We start from the raw sequence: 23,949 nt of genomic DNA, 5'->3' as shown, positions 1-23,949 counted from the left end.
CTGTATATCATGCCTCCAGATCTTTTCTTTTGCAGCGCAGCAGTGGCAAATGCAACTTCCCTTCCTCTTTAAGAAAAAAATGGAATCAAGGCAGCCAAGGGAGGGGGGAGAGAGAAGGAAGAGCTGTGTTTATGCCGCTTGTAATCCAAGATGGACTGGTGGCCTTCGGTTGCCTTCGGTCTCTAAGGAGAGATACCAGCTGCCTCATTTCTTCCAAACCCTGCTAATAATGGCTGGGCCAAGCAATTCCAACAGAGAGGAGGAAACAGAGCTGCCCTTCTATCAGAAGAAAAAAAGAGTTTAAAAGACCCACTTTGAAACAAGGACAATAATAGCTGTGTAATCTAGTCTTCTCTGTTTTGCTTTGGTTTTCCGCCTCCCTTTTTGGAAATGCACCTTTTTTTCCCTTCACCTTAAGCAGAGGAATGCTCATTTCACCTCAAGGAGGAAAATTCAAGCAGTAGGGGCCATATAGCTATCAGGTTCATAGGAAGCTGCCCTATATCAGGGGTCAGGCAAGTTGCCATCTCCAGCTGTCCAATCTCCTCACTGCTTGACAAGACAGCACAAGACGACAAGCCGTTACATGCAGGAAACCTTTAAGTAGTCACTTGGCAAATGGTTACTTGTAAGAAAGGTCAAAGTCAAGTCAGCTGCAGTACATAATCTCACCCACCCACCCCTGGCCAGCCAGCAAAGAAGGAAAGTTAGGGGAGGGGAACTGTCCCAGGCACCCGGCAGCACAACTATAACTAATAATTCCTGACGTATCACCATTCTCACATACAAACCTGCCTGGGTTATGGGTAGAGTCTGCATTCGCTGTTAAGGCAGTGTCTGGTGAGCAGGTGTTAACAGGTACAGGTGTACAGGTGCAGGTGTAACACTAAACCATGGCTAAAATAGAGCACTACTGCAACACACTCCACGTGGGGTTACCTTTGAAGGTGACCTGGAAACTACAACTAATCCAGAATGAGGCAGCTAGACTGGCGACTGGGAGTGGCCACTGAGACCATATAACACCGGTTCTGAAAGACCTACATTGGCTCCCAGTACGTTTCCAAGCACAATTCAAAGTGTTGGTGCTGACCTTTAAACCCTAAATGGCCTCAGCCCTGTAAACCTGAAGGAGCGTCTCCACCCCCATCGTTCAGGTTGGACACTGAGGTCCAGCTCCGAGGGCCTTCTGGTGGTTCCCTCACTACGAGAAGTGAAATTACAGGGAACCAGGCAGAGGGCCTTCTCGGTAGTGGCGCCTGCCCTGTGGACCGCCATCCCATCAGATGTCAAGGAAATAAACAACTATCTGACTTTCAGAAGACATCTGAAGGCAGCCCTGTTTAGGGATGTTTTAAATGTTTGATGTTTTATCGCGTTTTTAAGATTCTGTTGGGAGCCGCCCAGAGTGGCTAGAGAAACCCAGCCAAATGGGTGGGGTATAAATAACAAATTATTATAAGGAAAGGGAGGTGGGACCATGCAAGATAAGGGAAGGAAGCAAAGGGAGTCTGGAATAACCCATTTGCAAACCATCGTTTGCAGGGAGTCAGCATTAAGCCGGCACCACGTAACAATGGAAAATACGTGCCTGTCACTATTCACAGTGTGAAGACCATTTAACAACAGAGGCACATGGACCACAGAATTTTTTTTACATTCATACACCATGTGTGGGAGGCATTTATTTCCTTTTTTTACAGCGATAATGAATGAAAAGGGTCACAATCTGAGCCTTTCAACTTCCCTCGCTGCTAACGGCTGCATTACTTACACAAGGCTAACAGCGCGGCCCACTCTTCCTTCTCCTTTCCTCAGGAGTTTCTGACATCTGAGTTACTACCCTTCTCAACTTTTAAGCCCTTCAGGCGACAAAAAAGAAAGCTGCTGTCTACACTTTAGTTTTACAGTTCCATTAAAGGGTGACCTGCAAACAAAAAAGAAGAAAATCACGGGATTTTAGTATCAAGTGCTGAATGCCTCTCTCAATTAAATGAGTATGGAAAGCAGTCAGTCTACTATGAAGGTGATAATTCAGCCATTTGTTCCCTACAATGAAATAAATGGCTAAACATGTTTTTTTGCTGATACCATTGACCACAGCATCCTCCTGGAACATCTCAAGGAGGTAAAGGTAGGCAGCCTTGTGCTTCAGTGGTTTCACTCCTCCCTCCAGGGCCTCTTCAAGAAAGTAGTTATGGAAGGCTACTGCTCAACACCATGGGAGTTGTCTGATGGTGTCCCGCAGGGTTCCAGCTTGTCCTCCATCCTATTTAACATGTGAAGCTCCTGGGAACTGTCACCAGGAGATCTGGAGTGAAGTGTCATCAATATTCAGATGCCACCCAGCTCTATCTGAAACAGGAGAGGTAGTTCAGGCGTTAATATTTTGGTGCCTGCAGGCTGTGATAGGCTGGATGTAGGCAAAAAAAAACCCTGAACCTGAATCCTGAAAAGACAGGGGTGTTATGTGCTCCAAGTTCTCACATCCAGAAGGTGTTAAGATGGCCTGTCCTGGTGGGGACTCCATCTCCCTTGGGGAGTGCTGCTTGTTTCAATTTTGTCCCTGGAGATTCAGGTTGTCAGACCTGAAGTCTTTTTCTAGTGCTGGCTGGTTCATCTATTATGGTACTTTTGGGACAAAGATGGCTTGGCCACAGAATCCCATGCTCTGGTAGCTTCCAGACTGAATTATTGCAATGTGCTCTACATGGGACTACCCTTGAAGATGGTAGTTACCCAGAAACTTCCAACTGGTCCCAAATCCAGCTGCCAGAATTCTGGCCGCGGTTTTCTTTGCAGCACATATAACTCCTGCTTTGTTTTTGTTTTTTAAAAAGCTTAAGTGTTTAAAAACCCTAAATGGCTCAGTCCCCAAATATCTGAAATAGTGCGTCCTTCCTTACAATATTTCTTGTGCAGATAGAATTAACAGTGCAATTTGTAAACATAGATACATGAATGTCTTCATTACCGTGGCGCTAAAGGTTCACCCCTTTTGATTTTTTAGCACATAAGAAGTGCTTATTCAGAGGCTACATATCAGAGTCACATCTTCATAGTACCATTTTTGTGTCTGTTTGCTGCCATTGTTTTCCCTCAAAGCCCTGCTTCAATTCCACTTTTAAAAAAGGTTCTCTACCCTAGAATGAGCTAGCCTTCACAGGACCCCAGAGTTACGTCGCTTACATGAAGGAGTGAGTCCCCAAGACATCCTGCTGCCCCAACTTGTGTGGAGCATTTAAATGGGAAGTGGAGTTTATGCGTAAAAATGCTTAAAATCCCTCCATCCTCTTCTTCGTGATGAAGGGGGCATGTTTGCAGGCATAATCTCACATTAACTTTCTATAGTTTCTGAGGGATTTGTTATTGTTCCCTGCTGAGTGGAGTGTGTACATGTTTATAAAACAGTGCATATGAATATGTGTGTGTATATGTATACATATACATGCATCTAAAAAATGAATTTCAACAGGAAATATATCCTCCCAATGGGATATATAAAAGTGTGTAAATATATCTGTGTTTATATATATTTTCATTCTCCCCTTAGAAGGAAAAAAGGGAATAAAATACAACATTTTCAAAATCCAACACAAAGTTTCTTTATGGCCTTAACTACTCAACAGGCAGTCAAACATATTCCTAGCAGACATAAAACACACTTGGAGGGGAAAGGGAAGGAAAGAAATATACAAAGTTCCTGGCAGAAATGGTTCCAAAGGACAAGTTCTAAGTATTTATACACGCTCTGCGAAGAAATTGTTAGTTATCATGCCCATGGCAAATTTGCACGGCTTTATATAGACTCTCATCTTGCAAAGAGCTGAAGTGGGTGCCAGGGGAGAGGGGAGAGGAAGAGGCATTCAGGTTAATCTCCTTGCCTGTTTGGTCAAACACCGGGGCCACAGGCTAGTTTTAATTAACTGCCAGCGGAAACAGGCAGAAACGCACACCCCTCCAAAAGTATAAATCAACCAGCACTGCTTCCTCCCTGTGAAAAAAAATGGGAATTCAGAGTTTCCATTCCAGACACATAGATAGAAGGAGCCAAAGCCAAATTTGCAAACGGGAAAACTTAATGCTTTTCCATGGGCCAGTTTAACTCTGAACATGCTAATGGGTGTTTTATTCAGCTGCCATCCGCTGCACCATTCAAACCACAGGGGTGGCTAACCTGTGGCCTTCTTCAATGTTTCCCAAGCACTGCTTTTGGGCTACAGTTCCCATCATCCCTGACCGCTGGTGTTGCTAGCTAGGGATGATGGGAGTTGTAGTCCCAAAACAGCTAGAGACCCAAGTTTGGGAATCCCTGCTCTAGATATTCCTGGACTACAATTCCCATCATTCCTGACCACTGGCCATGATGGATGGTACCGATGGGACTGGTTCCCCATCTAGAAATTGAATCGAAACAGTTCTATTCCACGGTTTATTATTGTTTATATTTTGAATTAGATATATAGAGGGGCACCAAAATCTTTCAAGTGCTTAGGGCCTCTTAATCCAGCCCCGAGTTGCCCATACACATTTCTCCTACTGTATTTGAAACCTTGGGCAATCGGCAGCTGGCAAATTGGATGGCCAACTGCACTGTGATGGGCAGAAGGATCTGTGGCTGCCTTTTGCACTTCACTTTCTTAATAGTGTCAACATTTTGCTTTTTTACCCTTTGCAGCACACATAACACCCTTTATCTCTCCCCTTTTCGACCCCCCTGCGGTTTAACGTATAAGACCCTCATTTGTCAGCACTCAACGGTAACAAATGCATCATAGGGAATAGCTGTGGCATGTAGGATGTGGCCATCTGCCATTGCAACAGGAGGGCAACGTGCTCCCCCATCTCTTCATCCGGGGACTCCTAAATCATGCAAATTGCCTCGCCACGTGCGGCTGCAGATGGATGGGGGCTATTAAGCTGGGGCTCCCCCAAAATGCGACATGCCCACATTTATCAAACAGCCAAGAATGCAGAGGCTGGAAGAGAAGTGGTAGCATTTCCCCAACGCTTGTGAAGTTCAGTCAAACGGAACCACAATTAATGGAGTGTAACTATGACACAAGTCGACATGTGGGACTCAGCAGAGCAGGGTCTACGGGAAGGCGGGTCCCTCCAGAGGCGTTCGCTGCTTTCCACAATGAAAAGCAAGACCGGTTGGGTGGTGCGCAAGTGTAAAATGCATTCTTCAAATGAGAAATTACAGGCAGAGGGATCCGCTTTAATCATCTCGGCTTTGAGGGGTGGCAAGGTGCTGGAATTGCAGTAATTTTGCAAGATGAATGCAAGAGGACCGGATCCTGTTTATCCCCATAGGCAACAACTTCCCCCTCCCCCCAAAAAAAATACAGCACCCCAAAATAACCTATGCTAAATGACCAAGTGCTACAACTGCAGCAGGAGACAATTCGGCAAGACAACATGAAATTCTTAGGCGCAGGGTTGGTTTGCATTTGAAACATTTTCAAAATATTGTTTTAGCTAGGCGTAATAGACCACTGTAAGATCTGACACACAGCAAACACAGAGCTTCAATTAAGCAGCTGGCAGGCAGCCAGGCACAGATAAAAAGGCCCAGCCTGTCACTCGCTAGACAATATATATGGCTATTTTGGCAGTCCAAATTGAATGTGATAATTGAGCCATGACGTATTAAAAAGACACATGCTTTCGGAGGGAAGTGTTCTGGAGCTCTCAAAAACTAGATGGCACTTTTCAAACCAAGGCGCGGCGGGACTGAAAAAGGATGCTGAAATCATGATGCAATTCAGCTGGCCGTGTTTCAGTCTCCCAAAGCTACTCTTCATCTAAACAACAAAAACTGGGACTTGGCTGCCGGCGTGTGTGTGTGATGCAGAGATGGAAAACCTCAGCTTTTCTGCCTCTCTATATGAGCCCTCACAACTCCCCCTCACAAAGACTCCCCCTCCTTCACTGGCACAGATTCACACGTCAGTGTTTTTGACTATACAGTGGTACCTCGGGATGCGAACAGGATCCATTCCAGAGCCCCGTTCACATCCTGAATGGAACGCAAGATGCGACGGCGCATCTGCATGTGCGGGTCACATTTTGCTGCTTCCGCGCATGCACGTGATGTCATTTTGAGCGTCTGCGCATGCGCGAGCGGCAAAACTTGGAAGTAACGCGCTCCATTACTTCCAGGTTGCCGCGGAGCACAACCCGAAAGTGCTCAACCTGAAGCACATTCAACCCAAGGTATGACTGTACAGCGGTACCTCAGGTTACAGACGCTTCAGGTTACATACGCTTCAGGTTACAGACTCTGCTAACCCAGAAATATTACCTCGGGTTAAGAACTTTGCTTCAGGATGAGAACAGAAATTGTGCAGCGGCGGCGCAGCAACAGCAGGAGGCCCCATTAGCTAAAGTGGTGCTTCAGCTTAAGAACAGTTTCAGGTTAAGAAAGGACCTCCAGAACGAATTAAGTTCTTAACCCAAAGTACCACGGTACTTAATTTTACTTTCATTTGTCTGGAATGGACACTGAGAGGTGTGTGGGGAAAAACTAGCCTGCTGTGTAAAGGTAACAAGTATATTCCTTGTTCTTCCCAACTTTGCTTCCGGCTCACCCCATGCAGCCCTCAGAATAGTGTTTGAAATTAGCCAGGCGCCAGGCACATTTTGCAGCTAGCTGTTGGCCACTTGTGACCAAGTGAAGATGCGTGGGCGCCAGGTTGGCACCTGACATCTCTACCACCTGGAGGTGCATGCCTGGGGATCCTTGGATCTTGACCGTTTTCACACACTAATACCCCGTCCTGTAGAATTCTATCTGTTATATTTCATCTGCACAATTGGAATGAATTTCAGGAACCAAAACGCTTTTTCTGTGTGGCCTGAGCAGGAGTGGTGAAAAATGTTATAGCTAACTGTTGTCGCTTGTCTTCGCTTGCCCCACTCCACTGCCCTGCTCACAGTTGTGAAGAATATTCTTATGTTGTGAATGGCCTGTGTCGCCATTACAAAACAGAGGTAGGAATAGGCTAATATATGTGTGGACTGTTCATGGATAAGGTGACTTATCTTCATCAAGTTCTCAGGAGCTCTAAACCTAGCTCAAGGTTGTCCTCTGAACTAGTCAGATGTTTAACTGATAATCAATCACAGTTCAGTCCATCATTTAAAAAATGAGAATTTCCCCCAAATAGCAACTAGACATTCCGTTTTGGCAACTTTAAGCTTGGCTTAAGGAGCCACTGGGACGCGGGTGGCGCTGTGGATTAAACCACAGAGCCTAGGACTTGCCAATCAGAAGGTCGGCGGTTCGAATCCCCGCGACGGGGTGAGCTCCCGTTGCTCGGTCCCTGCTCCTGCCAACCTAGCAGTTCGAAAGCACGTCAAAGTGCAAGTAGATAAATAGGTACCGCTCCGGGGGTAAACGGTGTTTCCGTGCACTGCTCTGGTTTGCCAGAAGCGGCTTAGTCATGCTGACCACATGACCCGGAAGCTGTATGCCGGCTCCCTCGGCCAATAAAGCGAGATGAGTGCCGCATCCCGAGTCGGTCACGACTGGACCTAATGGTCAGGGGTCCCTTTACCTTTACGGAGCCATTTGACACCTAGCTTATGTATCTGAGTTTCTGACCTTCGAAGGTTCCTCAGAAAGGAAAGCGGCCCTGACTCCCCAGCCCTGGAATCACCTGAGCTCCTCACAGAATAAGGGCTTAGGATTCTTCATGGCTGGCTTAGCTGCGCTCATAAAGAAACTGCATTCCCACATGCACTCTATTTATTTTGAGGATTCACCTTAAAACAACCCAGCGGCTTGCACAGAGAATACATATATCACCAAAGTCGGCGTTGAGAAAACAGATGCAAAACACCACCTGGCTTTTATTTGGTATGCTGTCCTGGCAGAGCACCGCCGTCTCCCTGCGTGGTTTTCATTAAATAATGCAAGGATACAATAATGAAGAAATGCGCTAGAAAAACACAGGGCTTTTGAGTTAACACCAAACAGTTAGGCAAAGACTCTGTGTTGCTGCCATTAGTCAAATTTGTCTGCTGAGATGGATGAGTTTCCTTCTGGAATAAGAAGTGCGGGAGAGGCTGGCGCTCACATCCCAATAGGCAATTTAATAAAAAAATAGGCTATAAAAGGACAGTGTGTTAGCTATGGGAAAGTAACAGTGAGTGCGAGGGGTGAATAATTCTGTGAATCAAGAAGGCGCAAAGCAACCATGTAAGAATATAAGAAAAGCCAGGGGGTTTTTTTTGAGCAGGAACTGAGTTCTTTTACCTTTTTCAAAGTTCTTTTTTTGGGGGGGTCTGAGGTGGGGAGGACTGGAATACACCCAACGCCTGAGCCAAAAATCCACCTATATCTGTAATCAATAAAGTTGTGGCCATTTCTAATCCAGATCATTGTCTGCTTGAGTTTATTCATCACAGCTTACATTTAGCCACTACAAGGGGTGTGGGTGTTTGGCAGTGAGACTGGGCCCACAATAAGCAAGCAAGCAAACAAACAAGCAAGCAACTTCGTGGTGAGTTTCCCCACCTTTTTGTCCAGGAAAAAAAAGCCCTGAGAAAAGCCCTGAGGCATCAGGCAGAAGGTCCATCTGATCCGACACTCTAGTGGCTAACCAGATGCCCACCAGAAGGACCTGCAAACAACAGCCTTCTGCTCACATGCAATGGCCCAGAAACTGACATTGACAGGCAATACTGCCTGGGACAGCAGAGGCAGAAGATGGCTATTGTGGCTAAGAGCCATCGAGGGGGCAGCTGATGCCATGAAGCCACCAAACCACGGGGCAACTACACTGGCTCAATTGACTGCTCCAATGTGTTGTGGGCATGCAGGATAGCCTCTTCACGCTGCCTGCCCTCTTCCAGAAAAGGTGCCAAAGGTGTCTGTGATCTGTCGCAGCGTTCAAATGACATTTCAAAATGCCAGGCTGCCTGGGCGCCATATCCTCCAAAACAGTCACAGACCATTTTTTTCCATGTGTGGCCACACTGAGACCATAACCCTGCAACCGAGGTGGGGGCACTCAATTAAAATTTGCTAAAAGGCTAGAATAAAAATCCCAGTTTAGCTCTTGAAACGATGTCTAACAGCACTGTCCCAAAAACATATTGCTCATCTGCTGCCATGTATATCTTCCGCCAACAATAAGTGCAGGTATGAACACTTCCGTTGAAAGGCTGCATTCTTCAGGATGATAGCTTTTGTGTCCTCTTCCTCATGCTATCTGGGGCTGCTGGGAGCTGTAATTCAAACCACCGGGAGGGCACCAGGTTGGCAAAGGCTAGTGTAGGCATCCCTGAGTTACAAAGGTATCAGATGGGTCCCCATGTTCCTAACATGGTGCTGCCACATTTGCACAAACCTGATTATTTTCTGCAAGGATTAAACAAAGACTGGATAGCTCAGCTGGTTACAGCTTGATGCTGATAACACCAAGGTTGCAGGTTCAATCCCTGAATGGGATGGCTGCATATTCCTGGATTGCAAGGGGTTGGGCTACATGATCGTCGGGGTCCCTTCCAACTCTGCAATTCCATTATTCTATGACATGCACACAAATGCATGTTCAGGCCAATGGGTTTAAAAAGGAAAGCACACCTGTTGATAAGGAGGCCATCCGTCTGTGATGCTTTCTAAGATTAACGTCACTAAACTGGAACAGCTAACAACATATGGAAGCACAAAGCAGCAGCACACAGAGAAACCATGGCAAAGCTATTTATTTTCTTGGCATCTGAGTCCACACGAGGTTGCTAAAAAACACAAATACACAAAGCAGTGTCTTCCACTGTCAGCAAAGGACAAAGGCATCCAAATCCAAACACTGGGGCCAGTCTAAAGCAAAGCTCAGAGGGGAGGGGAAATGTTATTTCTGCGTGTCATTCCTTGGTCTCCCCAAGGAAACAGCAAGCTCAGAACTGCTGGAATTTAAACAACAGCTGGGGGGAGAGGTAGGGCGGAGGACACCTTCAAATCGGGACGTGGAAACTGAAGCAACTGCATCCAGGGCCCACAACATCAGCGGGAAACGGCCAAGATTTTATTAGGAATTTGTGGAAGCGAAAACAAGGGCTTAATAGGAACCAGGAGCATACGACTTACAGGTGATAATAATTTGAATTCCTCTCCTCTCCAGACAGAGACTCTAAAGTTGGTGAAGGGTGTGTTCATTCTCGCAGTGAGGGGGGGTTCCGAAAGAGCACCGGGGGAATGGCACACTTTCCGCAGATAACTAGGAACGAAAGCGTGGCTACAAAAGAGCTGCACAGCTGCTGTGAGAGGACGGAGAGCTGGGAAAGGCTGCTGACATTATTGCCTATTTGCGTCTTGCCCTTGCTGTGCCACTTCCGCTTCGCCGCTGGAACACTCCCAGTCAATATTTCAGCCCATTCAGAACGGGAGCGGCAAGCACTTCGCTCGGCATCCCTTCTCCAGAAACAGTTGTGAGTGCTAACCAGTTTTTGAAACTCAGGTGTATAAGCTAGGCGCCGAATGGCTCCTTGAACCAGGGTTACAGTCACCAAAACTATACGCCTGCTTGCCGTTTTGGGGTTCGAACGTCGTATTTTTCAGTAAACTTTTTGTTTCCTGAAATTCACTCTGATGGTGCAGATAAAATATAATGGATAGAATTCTACGGGATGTGTTGCTAGTGTGTGAAAACAGTCAAGATCCGAGGATCCGCAGGCATGCACCTCCAGCTGGTGGAGACGTTTTGGATCACAGAATCGTAGAGTTGCTAGGGACCCTGAGGATCATTTAGTCCAACCCCCTGCAAAGCACCTGTCCCACATGGGGATTGAACCTGCAACCTTGGTATTATCAGCACCATGCTCTGAGCTATCCAGTGGTCTGCTATCCATCCTGGTGCTCAGGCATCTTCACGTGGTCAGAGGAGGCAAATTTCAAACGCTGGTGCTAACGCAACCGCTAGGAAGTGAGATCTCTTACACAGTTTCATCTGTAGACAACAGACTGCCCATTCATTTGCAAACTCTTGCGGGAAAGAAATAAGGGGTTTCATTGGTAAATTGACCGGCACTTAACTAACAGGGCTGAGGACAATTGAAGGTGCGGGACTCTTGAAGAGATGACCTCTCAGCAGGCTGCATAGGCCGACTTCTTTTTCCCTGTTCAGAACTTGGTGAAAAAGCAATGATTTCTTTCTCTTAAGAGTAAAAAGTAAAGGCCAAGGGCCACATTTCCTTCTGGGCAACGTCCCAAAGGCCAGGCGAGCAGGGAAGTGAATGTAGCAATAAAAAAATGTAAATTAGGCTGGTTTCCACAGTCTCACACACTCTAACCTCCATACAGGCAAGCAAGAGGCGTTATCAAAGTTCAAGGGCACATTCTAGTCGAGTAAAAACTCTCAAGGAGGATGTGAAGTTAAGGTAGGTAAAGGGACATGGCTGAAGACGGAATGTGGCCTAGGGAAGAGTCCCCAAGAACCAGACAGATAGTCCTGGAAGGCTCCTGGGCCTAAAATTCATATATATGTTGTCCTATTATACAGATAGGGAAGACTGAGGCTCAGAGATGAGCAAAGCCAGTTAGCAAATCAAATATCTGAGAATTCTTCAGTTCAAAGGCAAAGTGAGTCAATTCTGGCTCTACAGGTGGAACAGCAAAATATTATAATCAAGTGCATTCTTTGCTCTGCCATGCTGTTTCTGCCCCCTTCCACTGCCCTCCAGTCACCCACTCTAGGTCTGCCCAGAGAAGCAAGCCACTATATCTCTCCGTCTCAGATTACCCTCCCCGGTTTTACAAGGTAATAAAATTGGTCCACCTTGCAGAGTTCTCAAACCTTCTATCCCAGAGCCCACTTGACTTAGGCAAAAATTACCGAGGCGCACCAGTCCAAATATGGTAGTCAGGTACAAGGCACAGTCACATGCCAGTGGCTGGCATCGTTTTCTACTGAAACCTAACCCGCCTTTGGAAGTCGCTAAATTCTTTGCCATGGCACTTTCCTTTTGGCAAAGCGCTCCACAGCTCAGCTTTTGCAGAGTACAGATATTGACTCTGGGGGTTTTGTGACTCAACCTCCCCGTTTTAGGCAGAATTCAATGACTCAGAGTCAGTGGAGAAGGCTTTTCGCTGCGCAATTCCCCTCAACGTGTGTCTCAACGTATTTTTACCCATCTCCTGTAATTTCTTCTCCCGTTCTTCTTTCGTACCTGACTTACAAACACACACACACAGGAAAATTGCCAGTTTATTTCATCCCCGGTCCTTTTCTATTCACTTCTTCCTCCTAGAACCAGTTTCTTCTCTTATCCCCTCCCTTTCTCTTCCCTCCTTATTTATATATTAACATCCGCTTACCACTTTTTCCTCTCTGTTTCTGACTTCCTCAACACCAGCTTTGCAAGGAGCTGCTGGTGTTGGCACTGGCCCAAACAAAATGCTACGGCGATGGCATAGCTAGTGCACAGGGCAGGCTGTGGCACTGGGGCCTACCTGAAAGTGGTCCAAGGCCTATAGGCAATGGCCCGGCACACTGCATGAGTAAAAACGCGGTAAAGATTATATAGCGCTAATTGCACACAAGGCCTCTTCCCAGCGCTAAAGCACCATAACAATAAAACATTATTTCTGAGTCCATCTGCCTCCCCCTTGCCTAATGCTCAGCCTGTCTGCGAACGCGTTTGTCAGCTGCTGCCGTAAAAAATGAGTATGTAAGACTACTGCTATTACTGCAAATTCAACATCTATTTTGGCTTAAATATAACTTAACAGCTAGAGAAACAAGGCACTGCATCAGCCTAATTCTGCATTACAATTCTGCCTTAAGGTGATACAAGTAAACTGCAATCCTTTAATGCTTTAATATCAAACATTTTCCAACCTTCTGCCGACTGAAACAGCATGAAGCATAAACAATTTAAGGCAGGAGTCTTCCCTCCCCCTCTCTTTGGTTAGGTATATACCCACGTTCTCTACTTTTGACATAAAACCCCAGTCTTTTTTCAATGGAGTTATATTTATTTGGCACTGTAGACCAGAGCTTTCCAAGCTTTCCATGTTGGCAACTCGCTTTTTAGACATGCATCATTTCGTGACACAGTAATTCAGTTTTACTAGCAACCCGGAGGTTCAGCTAACCCCTTTCCAGCCCCGGGAGTAGCGCAGGGAGTGTTCGCGCGACACACCTACACAGTGTCGCAACACACAGTTTGGAAAGCTCTGCTATAGACAGCAGGGGAAAGGCATGTGATAAATTATTTTAATATCTAACTTAAATAAACGATGGGAGAAATAAGCTCATGATATCTAACGCAAAAGTCTGTCCTGACGTTAACATGTTTGTATCTCAGGCTAGTCTTCATTGCTCATATTTACTCTATTAGCCTCAAAGCAAAGGGAGATGTTTGGTCTTCCAAGTCTAATGACATCAACTGGAAACCAGCCAGGGGCAAGTAAAAATTGCCCCCAGATATCCAGTGTGGAGTAGGTTTCCCCTCTATCCCTTTCTATCCCACTGGAGAGCCAGTGTGGTGGTTAAGAGCGGTAGACTCGTAATCTGGGGAACCGGGTTCGCGTCTCCACTCCTCCACATGCAGCTGCTGGGTGACCTTGGGCCAGTCACACTTCTTTGAAGTCTCTCAGCCCAACTCACCTCACAGAGTGTTTGTTGTGGGGGAGGAAGGGAAAGGAGAATGTTAGCTGCTTTGAGACTCCTTCGGGGAGTGATAAAGCGGGATATCAAATCCAAACTCCTCTTCTTCTCCTTTCCCCAACTATCAAAAGCTATATACAAGCGACTAGTAAAAAGAAATGTGTAGACTAATAATTTTAATGGACTTGTTTACGAGGTAGCAGCATCCTTACACCAACATTCAGTCCTGGACTTACAACTCAGGCAAGTTCAAACTCTTTACCTGGAGTGAATCCTTTCCATTGACCCCTCAGCCAGGGATTGCTGAGTGTCTACCATGGGATCCTTCGTTGCACTTAGCATAAGAAGAGCCTTGCCAATTGGGTCAGTGGCCCATCTAGTCAAGAATTCTTAGGGACCTTGCCATATTTCAAAAAGAGAAAATCTGGAGGAAATCCGCCAAATTCTAGGGTTGCCATGCATCCAGATTTTCCCGGACATGAAAGCGATTCCCACCCGGACACTGTTTTCGACGGCCGAATCCCAGCTGTGTCCAGGAAATTCTGGAGGTATGGCAACCCTAAGCATACTGCTCTCGCAGAAGCCAACCAGATGCCCATGGGAAGCCTGCAAACAGGACCTAAGCGCAACAACACTCTCCTCACCTGTAGCTTCCAACCACTGCATTCTGCTTCCGGCAAGTGGAGATAGAACATAGCATGGCTAGTTATCCTCTGGGAATGTTCCTGAGTCCCCTTTAAAACCATCCAAGTTGGCAGTCACCGCTGCCTCTTATCCGAATGAATCCCATAGTTTAACTATGTGCCTTGTGAATAAGTACTTTTGTCTGTACTGAATCTTCCAAAATTCAGCTTCACTAAACTAATAGGATGCCCATGAGTTGTGTTGCTCTAATATACATAATTGTGTCCGCAACCGTGTTCAAAATTAGCCAGGCGCCAGGCACGTTTTGCAACTGGTGCAGGTCCAATTGCGACCAACTGCGGAGATCTCTAGATAACAAGAGGTCGCTTAAGAAAAAGATCTGAAATATTGTCACTGAAGCTTGAATTTGTTTTATTCCGGATTGTTTTGTTTGATATTTTAATGTGTAGCAAAACGCTTTGAGATATGTTCTTTAAAATACAAAGCGGTATAGACAACAACAACAGTCCACAGCAAAACAAAAATGGTGCCTAGGCATTCCATTGTGGCGACCGTAATCCAGGTTTAAGGCTCCATTTGGCGATTTGATTTATATATATATATGAGTTTGTCACGCTGGTTCTGGAGAATCCTGACAAAAGTCACTTGCATTCCAGGGTTGCAGGACTGCCATTCCTGCCCTAATAAACTCCCAAGGAGCCTCATGTTCCCTGTGTGGTGAAGTGTAGTGTAATGTTAGTGTGCTGCCGAGAGTGTTGGGAGCAGAAATTGGGAAAGCAAGGTTCAAATCTCCACCCAGCCATGAAGCTCACTGAGTGAACTTTGGCCAGTCACTGTTCTCTCGGGGCAACCTATCTCACAAGATTCTTGTGGGGATGAAATGAGGGGGAGACCCACATACACCACCTTGGGGGAAATGGGAAGACAAATGTGATAAATAGCTATATAAGCAAACAGTTTTATCTAATGAAAGAAAGAAATCTAGGGAGTTTTAAAAATGCTAAATGCTCAGATCCTACAGATATATATCACTTGAATGTGTGTGTGTGTGTGTGAGAGAGAGAGAGAGAGAGAGAGAGAGAGAGAGAGAGAGAGATATTACAGTGGTACCTTGGGTTAAGTACTTAATTTGTTCTGGAGGTCTGTACTTAACCTGAAACTGTTCTTAACCTGAAGCACCACTTTAGCTAATGGGGCCTCCTGCTGCCGCTGCGCCGCCAGAGCACAATTTCTGCTCTTATCCTGAAGCAAAGTTCTTAACCTGAAGCACTATTTCTAGGTTAGCGGAGTGTGTAACCTGAAGCGTATGTAACCTGAAGCGTATGTAACCCGAGGTACCACTGTACCCGAGATTCATTCAGATAGGATGAAGTGAACACTCTTTGGGCATATTGTGTAGCAGAAATTCATCAGGCAAGGAGCAAATCTCAAAAGCTGCTGCTACTTTGTCTCTTCCGTTGCCTGGTTTCGTTTTCAGTTTATTTTAAAAAGTTGGTGGGGGGAAATGTTCACGTGCCTATGTGCGTGTACAAACAGAGTGGAGGAGACTTGCCCTACTCTCTGGCAGAAAACACTTCCTGCAGTTACCGCTTGCTGTTACGCTTTACAACATTCCAAGTCAAGCTCATTGCCCAAGGAAAACAGCCTTCCCTCCCCACCTGGTCTGCCCAACCCTTTGATAACAAACACGACACACCAGACTCCCAAGCCAGTGGTTCTGTTGCCATCTTGCAAACACTCCATTTGCCCGGCTGCAAGCTAGAGGGTATGCATATACACAAACACACACACACCTATATACATAGACAGACACACCACTATCCGATTCTGCGCCCAAGGGATTGCGCACCCTTTTCTCTTTGCCCAAGGATTTCATTTCGGCAACAAAGACCTTGTCGCCACTATCCCTTTGGAGCAAAATAAAGCTGCAAATTAGTCAAGCGAGGCCAGGGTGCAGGGAGATGCCTCCAAATAAATCATTGGTGTGCTCATGAGCTTTGGTGTACCTGTCCTGGCCTTTGCTCTATGAATGTTAGTCTCCAATGAGATGGAGGCTGGGAAGGGCGGAGGGGAGAGGGGGAGAGAGAGAGAGAGAGAGAGAGAGAGAGAGAGGACCAGCTGATCATCACCCACAAGGCTATTTGCTTCCAGGCTCGAGCCAACAGTAGAGACATCCATTCTTCCCCTTCTTTCTTGCTGTTACAGGGATTCATGCTTCTAATAATCCACCGCCCCGACGTATTTTAACTCCAGACTCAGCAAACAAAGAGATACGTCTCATTTTCCATCGTATGTACCGTGGGTTGCAAGGAAGAGATCAAGGCACTGGGGGCAGCGGGATATGAAGTCAAAAGCCCGTTGCAAACGATTGGAAGAATAATTTTATTTGGATAGCTAGTCAGCTTGTAAATTAATCTGCCTGGGGAAAAGAAAATCCAGCGAGGAATGCCCTTTAAATCCAATGGATTCCCCGGGAGGTGTTTAACTGTTTCTTTCATTCTCAGTGATTTCGAGGGGACTCGAGCAAGCCTAACTCTGGCTAACTATGCTAGATAAGGATGACCATTTTTCATAGACGCCAGGAAGAAAGTATGGAACTATTGTTGCTCAATACCTCACTGTAACTGAGCCTAAATGCATATAGTTGAAGCACATCTTCCCCTGTTTAACTCTGCCTCTGATTCCCTTTCCTTCCTCTCTCACCTTCCTCTCTAGACTGTTAAACCCCTTGCAGTAGGGACCCATTGAACTCTGTAAAGTGGCTTCTACACAAATGGCACTATAGAGATATTTCATTACCATCATATATACACATGCACAAATGTTCGTTTTGTTCAGAGTGCTGCAGAAACACACAGATATAATAATAATAATAATAATAATAATAATAATAATAATAATAATAATAATAATAATATATTATTTATACCCCACCCATCTGGCTGAGTCTCCCCAGCCACTCTGGGCAGCTCCCAATCAAGTGTTAAAAACAATACAGCATTAAACATTAAAAACTTCCCTAAACAGATCTGCTTAATCGGAGGCCACAGCAAAGATAGAAATGTGCAGAAACAGGGTTGCCCCAAAGCCACAGGAAAGTTCACAAGTTACATGCATCAAGTGTCCAATCTGTGTACGCAAATAGTTAAGCTGTACACTCACATACGTGGGATACACGGGTGGCGCTGTGGTCTAAACCACTGAGCCTCTTGGGCTTGCCCATCAGAAGGTCGGCGGTTCGAATCCCCATGACGGGGTGAGCTCCCGTTGCTCTGTGCCAGCTCCTGCCAACCTAGCCGTTCGAAAGCATGCCAGTGCAAGTAGATAAATAGGTACCGCTCTGGCGGGAAGATAAATGGCATTTCCATGTGCTGCTCTGGTTTTGCCAGAAGCGGCTTAGTCATGTTGGCCACATGACCCGGAAAAACTGTCTGCAAACGAAATGCTGGCTCCCTTGGCCTGTAAAGTGAGATCAGCGCCGCAACCCCAGAGTCGTCTGCGACTGGACCTAATGGTCAGGGGTCCTTTACCTTTACCATTTTACACTCATATGGCTATTCACATGTAACATTCAGTGAGTTTACAGTCTAGGCTGGTTCACACTGAAGCTGTCTATACACATGTACAAGTATTTGTTTGGGGAAAGTATACACTTGCTGATCTGCACAGCTCAACCATCTTGTACGCAGGTAAACTTGTGCAAAAGACATAGACCAATGAATATAAAACTTAAGACAATGATTACTGCACACCAGAACTGGAACACACGTACAAGACACATCCAGTGTACTGAAATCTATGCAACAATTATTTATTAAAGCACAGTCCCAAACATATTTACCCAGGAATAAGTGTCACTAAAGTCAGTGAGATTTGCTTCTAAATAGACATGCATAGACTTCAGCTGCAAGGTGCACAGCTAACCAGTACCAGGAGGATTTTTGCACAGTCTGATTTTACATATGAAAGATAGATGTCAATCAATCTTGAAGTGAAATGGAAGGCTGGTATTAAGCATGGATTTGAAACAAGCTTTGAAAATGCTAAACTGTGTGGCTTTTCTCATTTTTCAGGCCAACTATCACCCAGCATATAGTGTACTTATCTAAAAGGTTCATTTCCAAAGGTTAGAGTCTCTCACCCCAAGCCCTTCTTCTGAAAAAAGAGGCTAATGGTGACCCACCTCACAGGCTTCTTGTAAACAAGAAGCAGGATTTGACTTCATTTGCTCTACCCATGGAGAGAGGATCAAATTAGGAAAGAATGTGTCTTTGGCATTCTTTCAAGCAAAAATATGGGATTAGGATACTGAGGAATGGGTTCCCTTTTGTGAGCAGAATGCTTTCTGTGTATCTTCCAAATCTCCCTCTTAATCATTTGCCTTGGGCCTGTTCAGATGATAGCTCACAAAATATATCAGATGTTTCCTCAAAGTACTCAGTGACAGATCCGGAGCCCAGCCTTGAACTCACAGGCTCAGCCAACTGTGAGGAGAAGTGAGCAATCAAGCCCAGAGACCACTCATTTAAAAAAAAAATAAACATTTGCTGGATTGCGTATCTTCGTTGTTTGCTTCTTCCATGGCCAACTCTAGGCTCTTTCTTTATCCCTCTCGAAGAACAATCTCAACAAACTTTACAAACTCAACGATTGAGGCTACAACCCTGTAGACCCGTGCCTGGGAGTGAGTCCCACTGAACTCAGCAGGACTTCCTTCTGAGTAGTCATATAAGATAGGTTTGTGGAATAACACGCAAAGCACCTCTTACAGTTCTGGTCTAAAGTGCAATCCAATTCATCTTCATTTACTCAAGAGTAGCCCCACTATGTTAAATGAAGCTTACTCCCTAGTGCTCGACTAGGATCAGAGAGACTTAGTTTTTCATAATTAATGTTTTTATATTCTGTTGGAAGCTGCCCCAAGTGGTTGGGGCAACCCAGTCAGAAGGCCAGGGCACAAAAAATATTATTATTATTATTATTATTATTATTATTATTATTATTATTATTATTACCACCCTGCAGGGTTGTTGGGAGGTTAAAATGGGGAAGGCGAGACACATGTATCCCAGCGTGAGCTCCTTGGGAATAAATGAAACAAACAAACAAACAGTCTGAGAGCCATTTTTCAGAAAAAGGTATTTTAACAAAGCCACCACTCATTTTCAGGTCACACTTTTAATAGAAATGATGTGCAGAGCAACACAGACACATTTATTGTGGCATCCCCCATCTCCATCCCCAGCAGCTTCATGTCAACATAATCCTATATAAACAGCCACTCATTTATCCCTGCATGCCATTACCTGAGCATTAAGTGGAGTGATTCTTTAAAGCCAGAATCTGAGGCCTACACACACACACACATGTAAATTCTAAATATATCAGAATCCAAAAAACAAAACAAAACTGCAAACAGCTCAGGGGTGCTTTATTTATTTAAAGATATTTACAGTGGTACCTCGCAAGACGAATGCCTCGGAAGACGAAAAACTCGCAAGACGAAAAGAGTTTTTCGTTTTTTGAGTTGCTTCACAAGACGATTTTCCCTATGGGCTTGCTTTGCAAGACGAAAACGTCTTGTGAGTTTGTGTCCTTTTTAAAAAAAACCGCTTGAAGAGGTGCAGTTGCGACTGACCGTGCTCCGCAAGACGAAAAACATCGCAAGACGAAAAGACTCGCGGAACGAATTAATTTCGTCTTGCGAGGCACCACTGTAACCTGGCGTTCAGTCTGAGGACCCTCAATGCAGCTAACGCCATCGGTGATGAAATGAAAAAGAAAAGCGAGAACAAACACAGCCGATTTCAGACTGCATAAAAACAACCAAAACACAGAACAGGAACTGCAAAGGTGCAGAGCATAAGGTTCTTAATCTCAGGGTCTTGGGTTCGAGTCGAGCCGCACATTGGGCAAAAGAATCCTGCACTGCAGGGGACGGGCTTCTGACTCTACAATTCTATGGTTCGGAGAACTTGACTGACTCCAGCCTGTCTGAAAAAAGCCACTTATAAGCCACTCACCAAAAGGCGAGTGGCAAAATGATGAGGCTGCATCTCTGGAGAGGGTTTGGCACAACTGAAACGGCAGAACTGAGAAAGTCCTTGGGGTGGCCAGGCCTTCCGCTTCGCCCATGCGGAGTAACACCTGCTAACCAAACCACTCACACACACTCTGACAAAAGTCGGATTCAGCACTAGGCGAAGTAGGTTAGCTGCCCGGGAAGGGGGATTTTAAGGGTGGCAAAATCAGAAGGGCAGTTTGCTACCCCTGGAGGTCCTTCTCCCAATGCCAAGGGAGGGAGAAAATTTTACACTCCCGACTATTTTTAATTTCGTAGGAAATACCTAAATTTGGTTTGATCACTATCATCATTAAGACCATGGAGATGGATCAAACTTGCAGAGAATTGTTGTTGTTGTTAGTTAAGGGTTCTGGGCAGATTTTCCTTTTGCATCTTCTTTTTTAACCCAAAAAAACACAAACCACATACCCTTAGCCATTGTGTAAGGGGGGGGGGTATCTGGAACTGAAAGTGGGGCAGGGGGCAGAGGAGATTTCTTCATTCTCTTGAAAATGGCTCTTCTCTTCTCCTCCTGATTTCAGCATATGTCTTTTTTAAAAGCCTCTTTGCACTCAGCTATCTTCCAGGTTGGTGCATATAAATAGCAGCCGCCCTGGCTTATACCTGGCGAATCGAAGCTTTCAGCAGACCTTTGGGTGCCCCTGCTTTAGAGATAATCTTAAGTCTCCTGCCTTTCCCCACCTCCCTTCACTTTTAGCATTGCCATCCAATTTTCCAAAATGATACTGGGGGTTAAGAGCAATTCAACTGATTCTTTCTTGGAGAGGAGACAGCAGAAAGAAGCTCTTCTTTTTCAATCTCATTCCCCCTCTCCTAACTTGGCGAATATTTCCCTTTCCCATCCCACCAAGATTTGTAAAGCTCTTATCATTCCTGACCCTCCAAGTGTCCCTATTTTCCCGGGACAGTCCTGCATTTACAGAAGCTACCCCTGTTTCTGATTTGATCCCGGAATGTCCCGCTTTTCCTTAGGTCATCCCTATCTTCATGGGAGAAATGTTGGAAGGTATGGAATAGAACGTCCGTATTTTCATCAAAGAAATGTTATCATCCCAACTTCATGTTTATTTTAAATTGTTAATTTGTTGCAAAAGTCACCAACAATATTTGTAAGTATTTTGAGGTACATGTATAGTTCTTCCTTCTAAAATATAGATGGATGGATGGATGGATATCTCCTTTACAGGCTGGCCATTAGGTTTGTCCATCCCTATGTCAGACTTGAAAAGTTGCAGAAGTATATTTAACAGCACAATATACCCATGCATAAGGTAAAGGTAAAGGGACCCCTGACCATTAGGTCCAGTCGTGGCCGACTCTGGGGTTGCGGCGCTCATCTCGCTTTATTGGCCGAGGGAGCTAGCGTATAGCTTCTGGGTCATGTGGCCAGCATGACAAAGCTGCTTCTGGCGAACCAGAGCAGCGCACGGAAATGCCGTTTACCTTCCCGCCAGAGCGGTACCTATTTATCTACTTGCACTTTGACGTGCTTTCGAACTGCTAGGTTGGCAGGAGCAGGGACCGAGCAACGGGAGCTCACCCTGTCGCGGGGATTCGAACCGCCGACCTTCTGATCAGCAAGTCCTAGGCTCTGTGGTTTAACCCACAGCGCCACCCGCGTCCCTTGTACGCATGCATACTTGGTAATAAATACTGCTGTATACAGAGTAGCTTCCTCTCAGGTAACTGCGCACAGGATAGCAGCCTTAAGGATTTTCTCGTCCACTGCCAAAAATTTAATTCAGTTTTATTGGGTTCTTCTACGTTAACCCACCCCACAGTTTTGTCTTACATACAGGGCTATTTGCTGAGGAACAGGGTTTTTAAAAAACCATTACGGTGAGAAGCTGCAGAATAGTACAGTTACATCTGGCGTAATTTTAGAGGGTTTTGAGCTGAAATGGCACGAACTTCAAAGATGGAAATTTACACTAAATATTATTATTATTATCAATGAAACTGGTTAGTAGTCTCATTGTCTTGTTCAAGGCAACCCACTAAAATGCACTGTTATATTATGCATGAAGAGAGTTTGCCGAGGGCACAAAATACCCTTACCTGATTCTGACCACACACACGCACACAACCCCCTATCAGTTAAGAATTTGGTGTCAATGAAGATGGCTAGGTTTCTACCTCCACTGTCAAGAAGCAGTATACCTCTGAATGCCAGCTGATGCAGATCACAGGTAGGGAGAATGTTATTACACAGAACCATAGAATTGTAGCATTGGAAGGGACCCCGAGGGTCATCTATCCCAACCCCTGGCAATGCAGGAATCTTTTCCCCCACATTCCACTCACAGGCTTCCCATGGGCATCTGGTTGGCCAATGTGAGAACAGGATGCTGGACTAGATGGGCAGCTGCAGGACTCCTCTTATGTGTTTCATGTGGCCCTTTGCATGTGATTGATGAAGACCAAGACCTTACTGGTGCAGGCCCTGCCCAGTGGAACTCCCTGCCACTGGAGGTTTGGCGAGAACCATCCCTTCTTTCTTTTAGACACCGCTTAAAACCTGTGCTATTCAGAAATGCAAATTTCATTTTTGCCCACTTCTGGTGTTTTTATTTATGTTGCTGCAATTTTCTTTGCTGTATACTGCCTGGCTGTATTTTTATGGAAGTGATGGCTATAAATATTTCCATAAATAAATGTTGCTAACCATCACACCTTAGACAGACAGAGGACAGATAAAGGGATTTTCATTCCTGATCTACAGTATCTTGAGTTTCTAACACTGCACAGGTCTACACCGAAGGGCAGTTATAAACTGGACTCAGATCATTCTCCCGGGTGCAATATTAACAAGGGACTACTTTGCAGGCTGCCCTAGGTAAAGGCAAAGGTAAAGGACCCCTGGACGATTGCTCTCTCAGCCCAAGCCCCCTCGAGCTGCAGAATTTTATATATCTGGGTTATTTTTAGCTCACTTTTCAACTCTGTCAGATCCCCAAAGCTGGGTTCAATTAAAAGATTGTGACAACACAAATAAAATTAAAGGAAAGATTATGCTAACGGCAAGGGGGGACCTGAAATCAACTCTCATCTCCATCCCGCCTGCCGCTGTTTTCCATCTGCAGCCGGCTTTGAATTCAAACTCCAAACTTTCTGGTCCAGGAGCGGTGGGCGGGGCGCAATATCTGGACCCGGTAGATATTTAAAACAAGGCAGCAGAACAACTACAGAAGAAGACGACACAAGGCAGGGGATGACATTATGGGGATAATTGATGGAATCCGCATTGGAATGTCCACAGGCAGAACTATTTTCATTTAAAATCATTTTAAAATCTGATGTTTCACACAAAACAAGCCCTGAGTTAGAAAGAGCTAACTTTTGTTTCTGGCCAGACATGTGACTGCCCAGTCACATCTATGGTAAAATTCTGGACTTCTCTACTGATTTCTATGGACAGTTTTTCCTCCCAACCTGGGGGGGGGCGGCATTTAAAAATGTTTTTTTTTCCCCCAGTATGAACCCTGAAAGCCCACATACCCACCAGAGGCATAGCACTGTGGTTTTCTTGTTTCTGTAGCCTTCGCCAACACTTTGAAATGGGTCCAGAAATAAACCGGCAGCCAATCACTTTTAACTTGA

At 45.4% G+C, this 23,949-nt stretch overlaps 1 protein-coding gene across 4 annotated transcripts in view; it reads right to left on the bottom strand.

Annotated features, from left to right (window-relative positions):
* The window catches only part of UBE2E3 (ubiquitin conjugating enzyme E2 E3), a 96,312-nt gene that overhangs the window by 53,325 nt on the left and 19,038 nt on the right, over positions 1–23,949 (bottom strand). The window contains exon 4 of one of the 4 annotated variants that reach the window (XM_083573000.1): positions 1,673–1,927. The exons of the other annotated variants lie outside the window; for them this stretch is intronic. Within the exon in view, the coding sequence (XP_083429126.1) occupies positions 1,849–1,927 (79 nt within the window). The 3' untranslated portion in view covers positions 1,673–1,848. Of the gene's footprint in view, positions 1–1,672; positions 1,928–23,949 lie in introns of those variants that run through there. 4 annotated transcript variants of the gene reach the window in all.

This window comes from Podarcis filfolensis (assembly GCF_964270895.1).
Source record: "Podarcis filfolensis genome assembly, chromosome: 1".
Classification (NCBI taxonomy): Eukaryota; Metazoa; Chordata; class Lepidosauria; order Squamata; family Lacertidae; genus Podarcis; species Podarcis filfolensis.
This window is presented reverse-complemented; position numbering and strand designations above follow the sequence as displayed.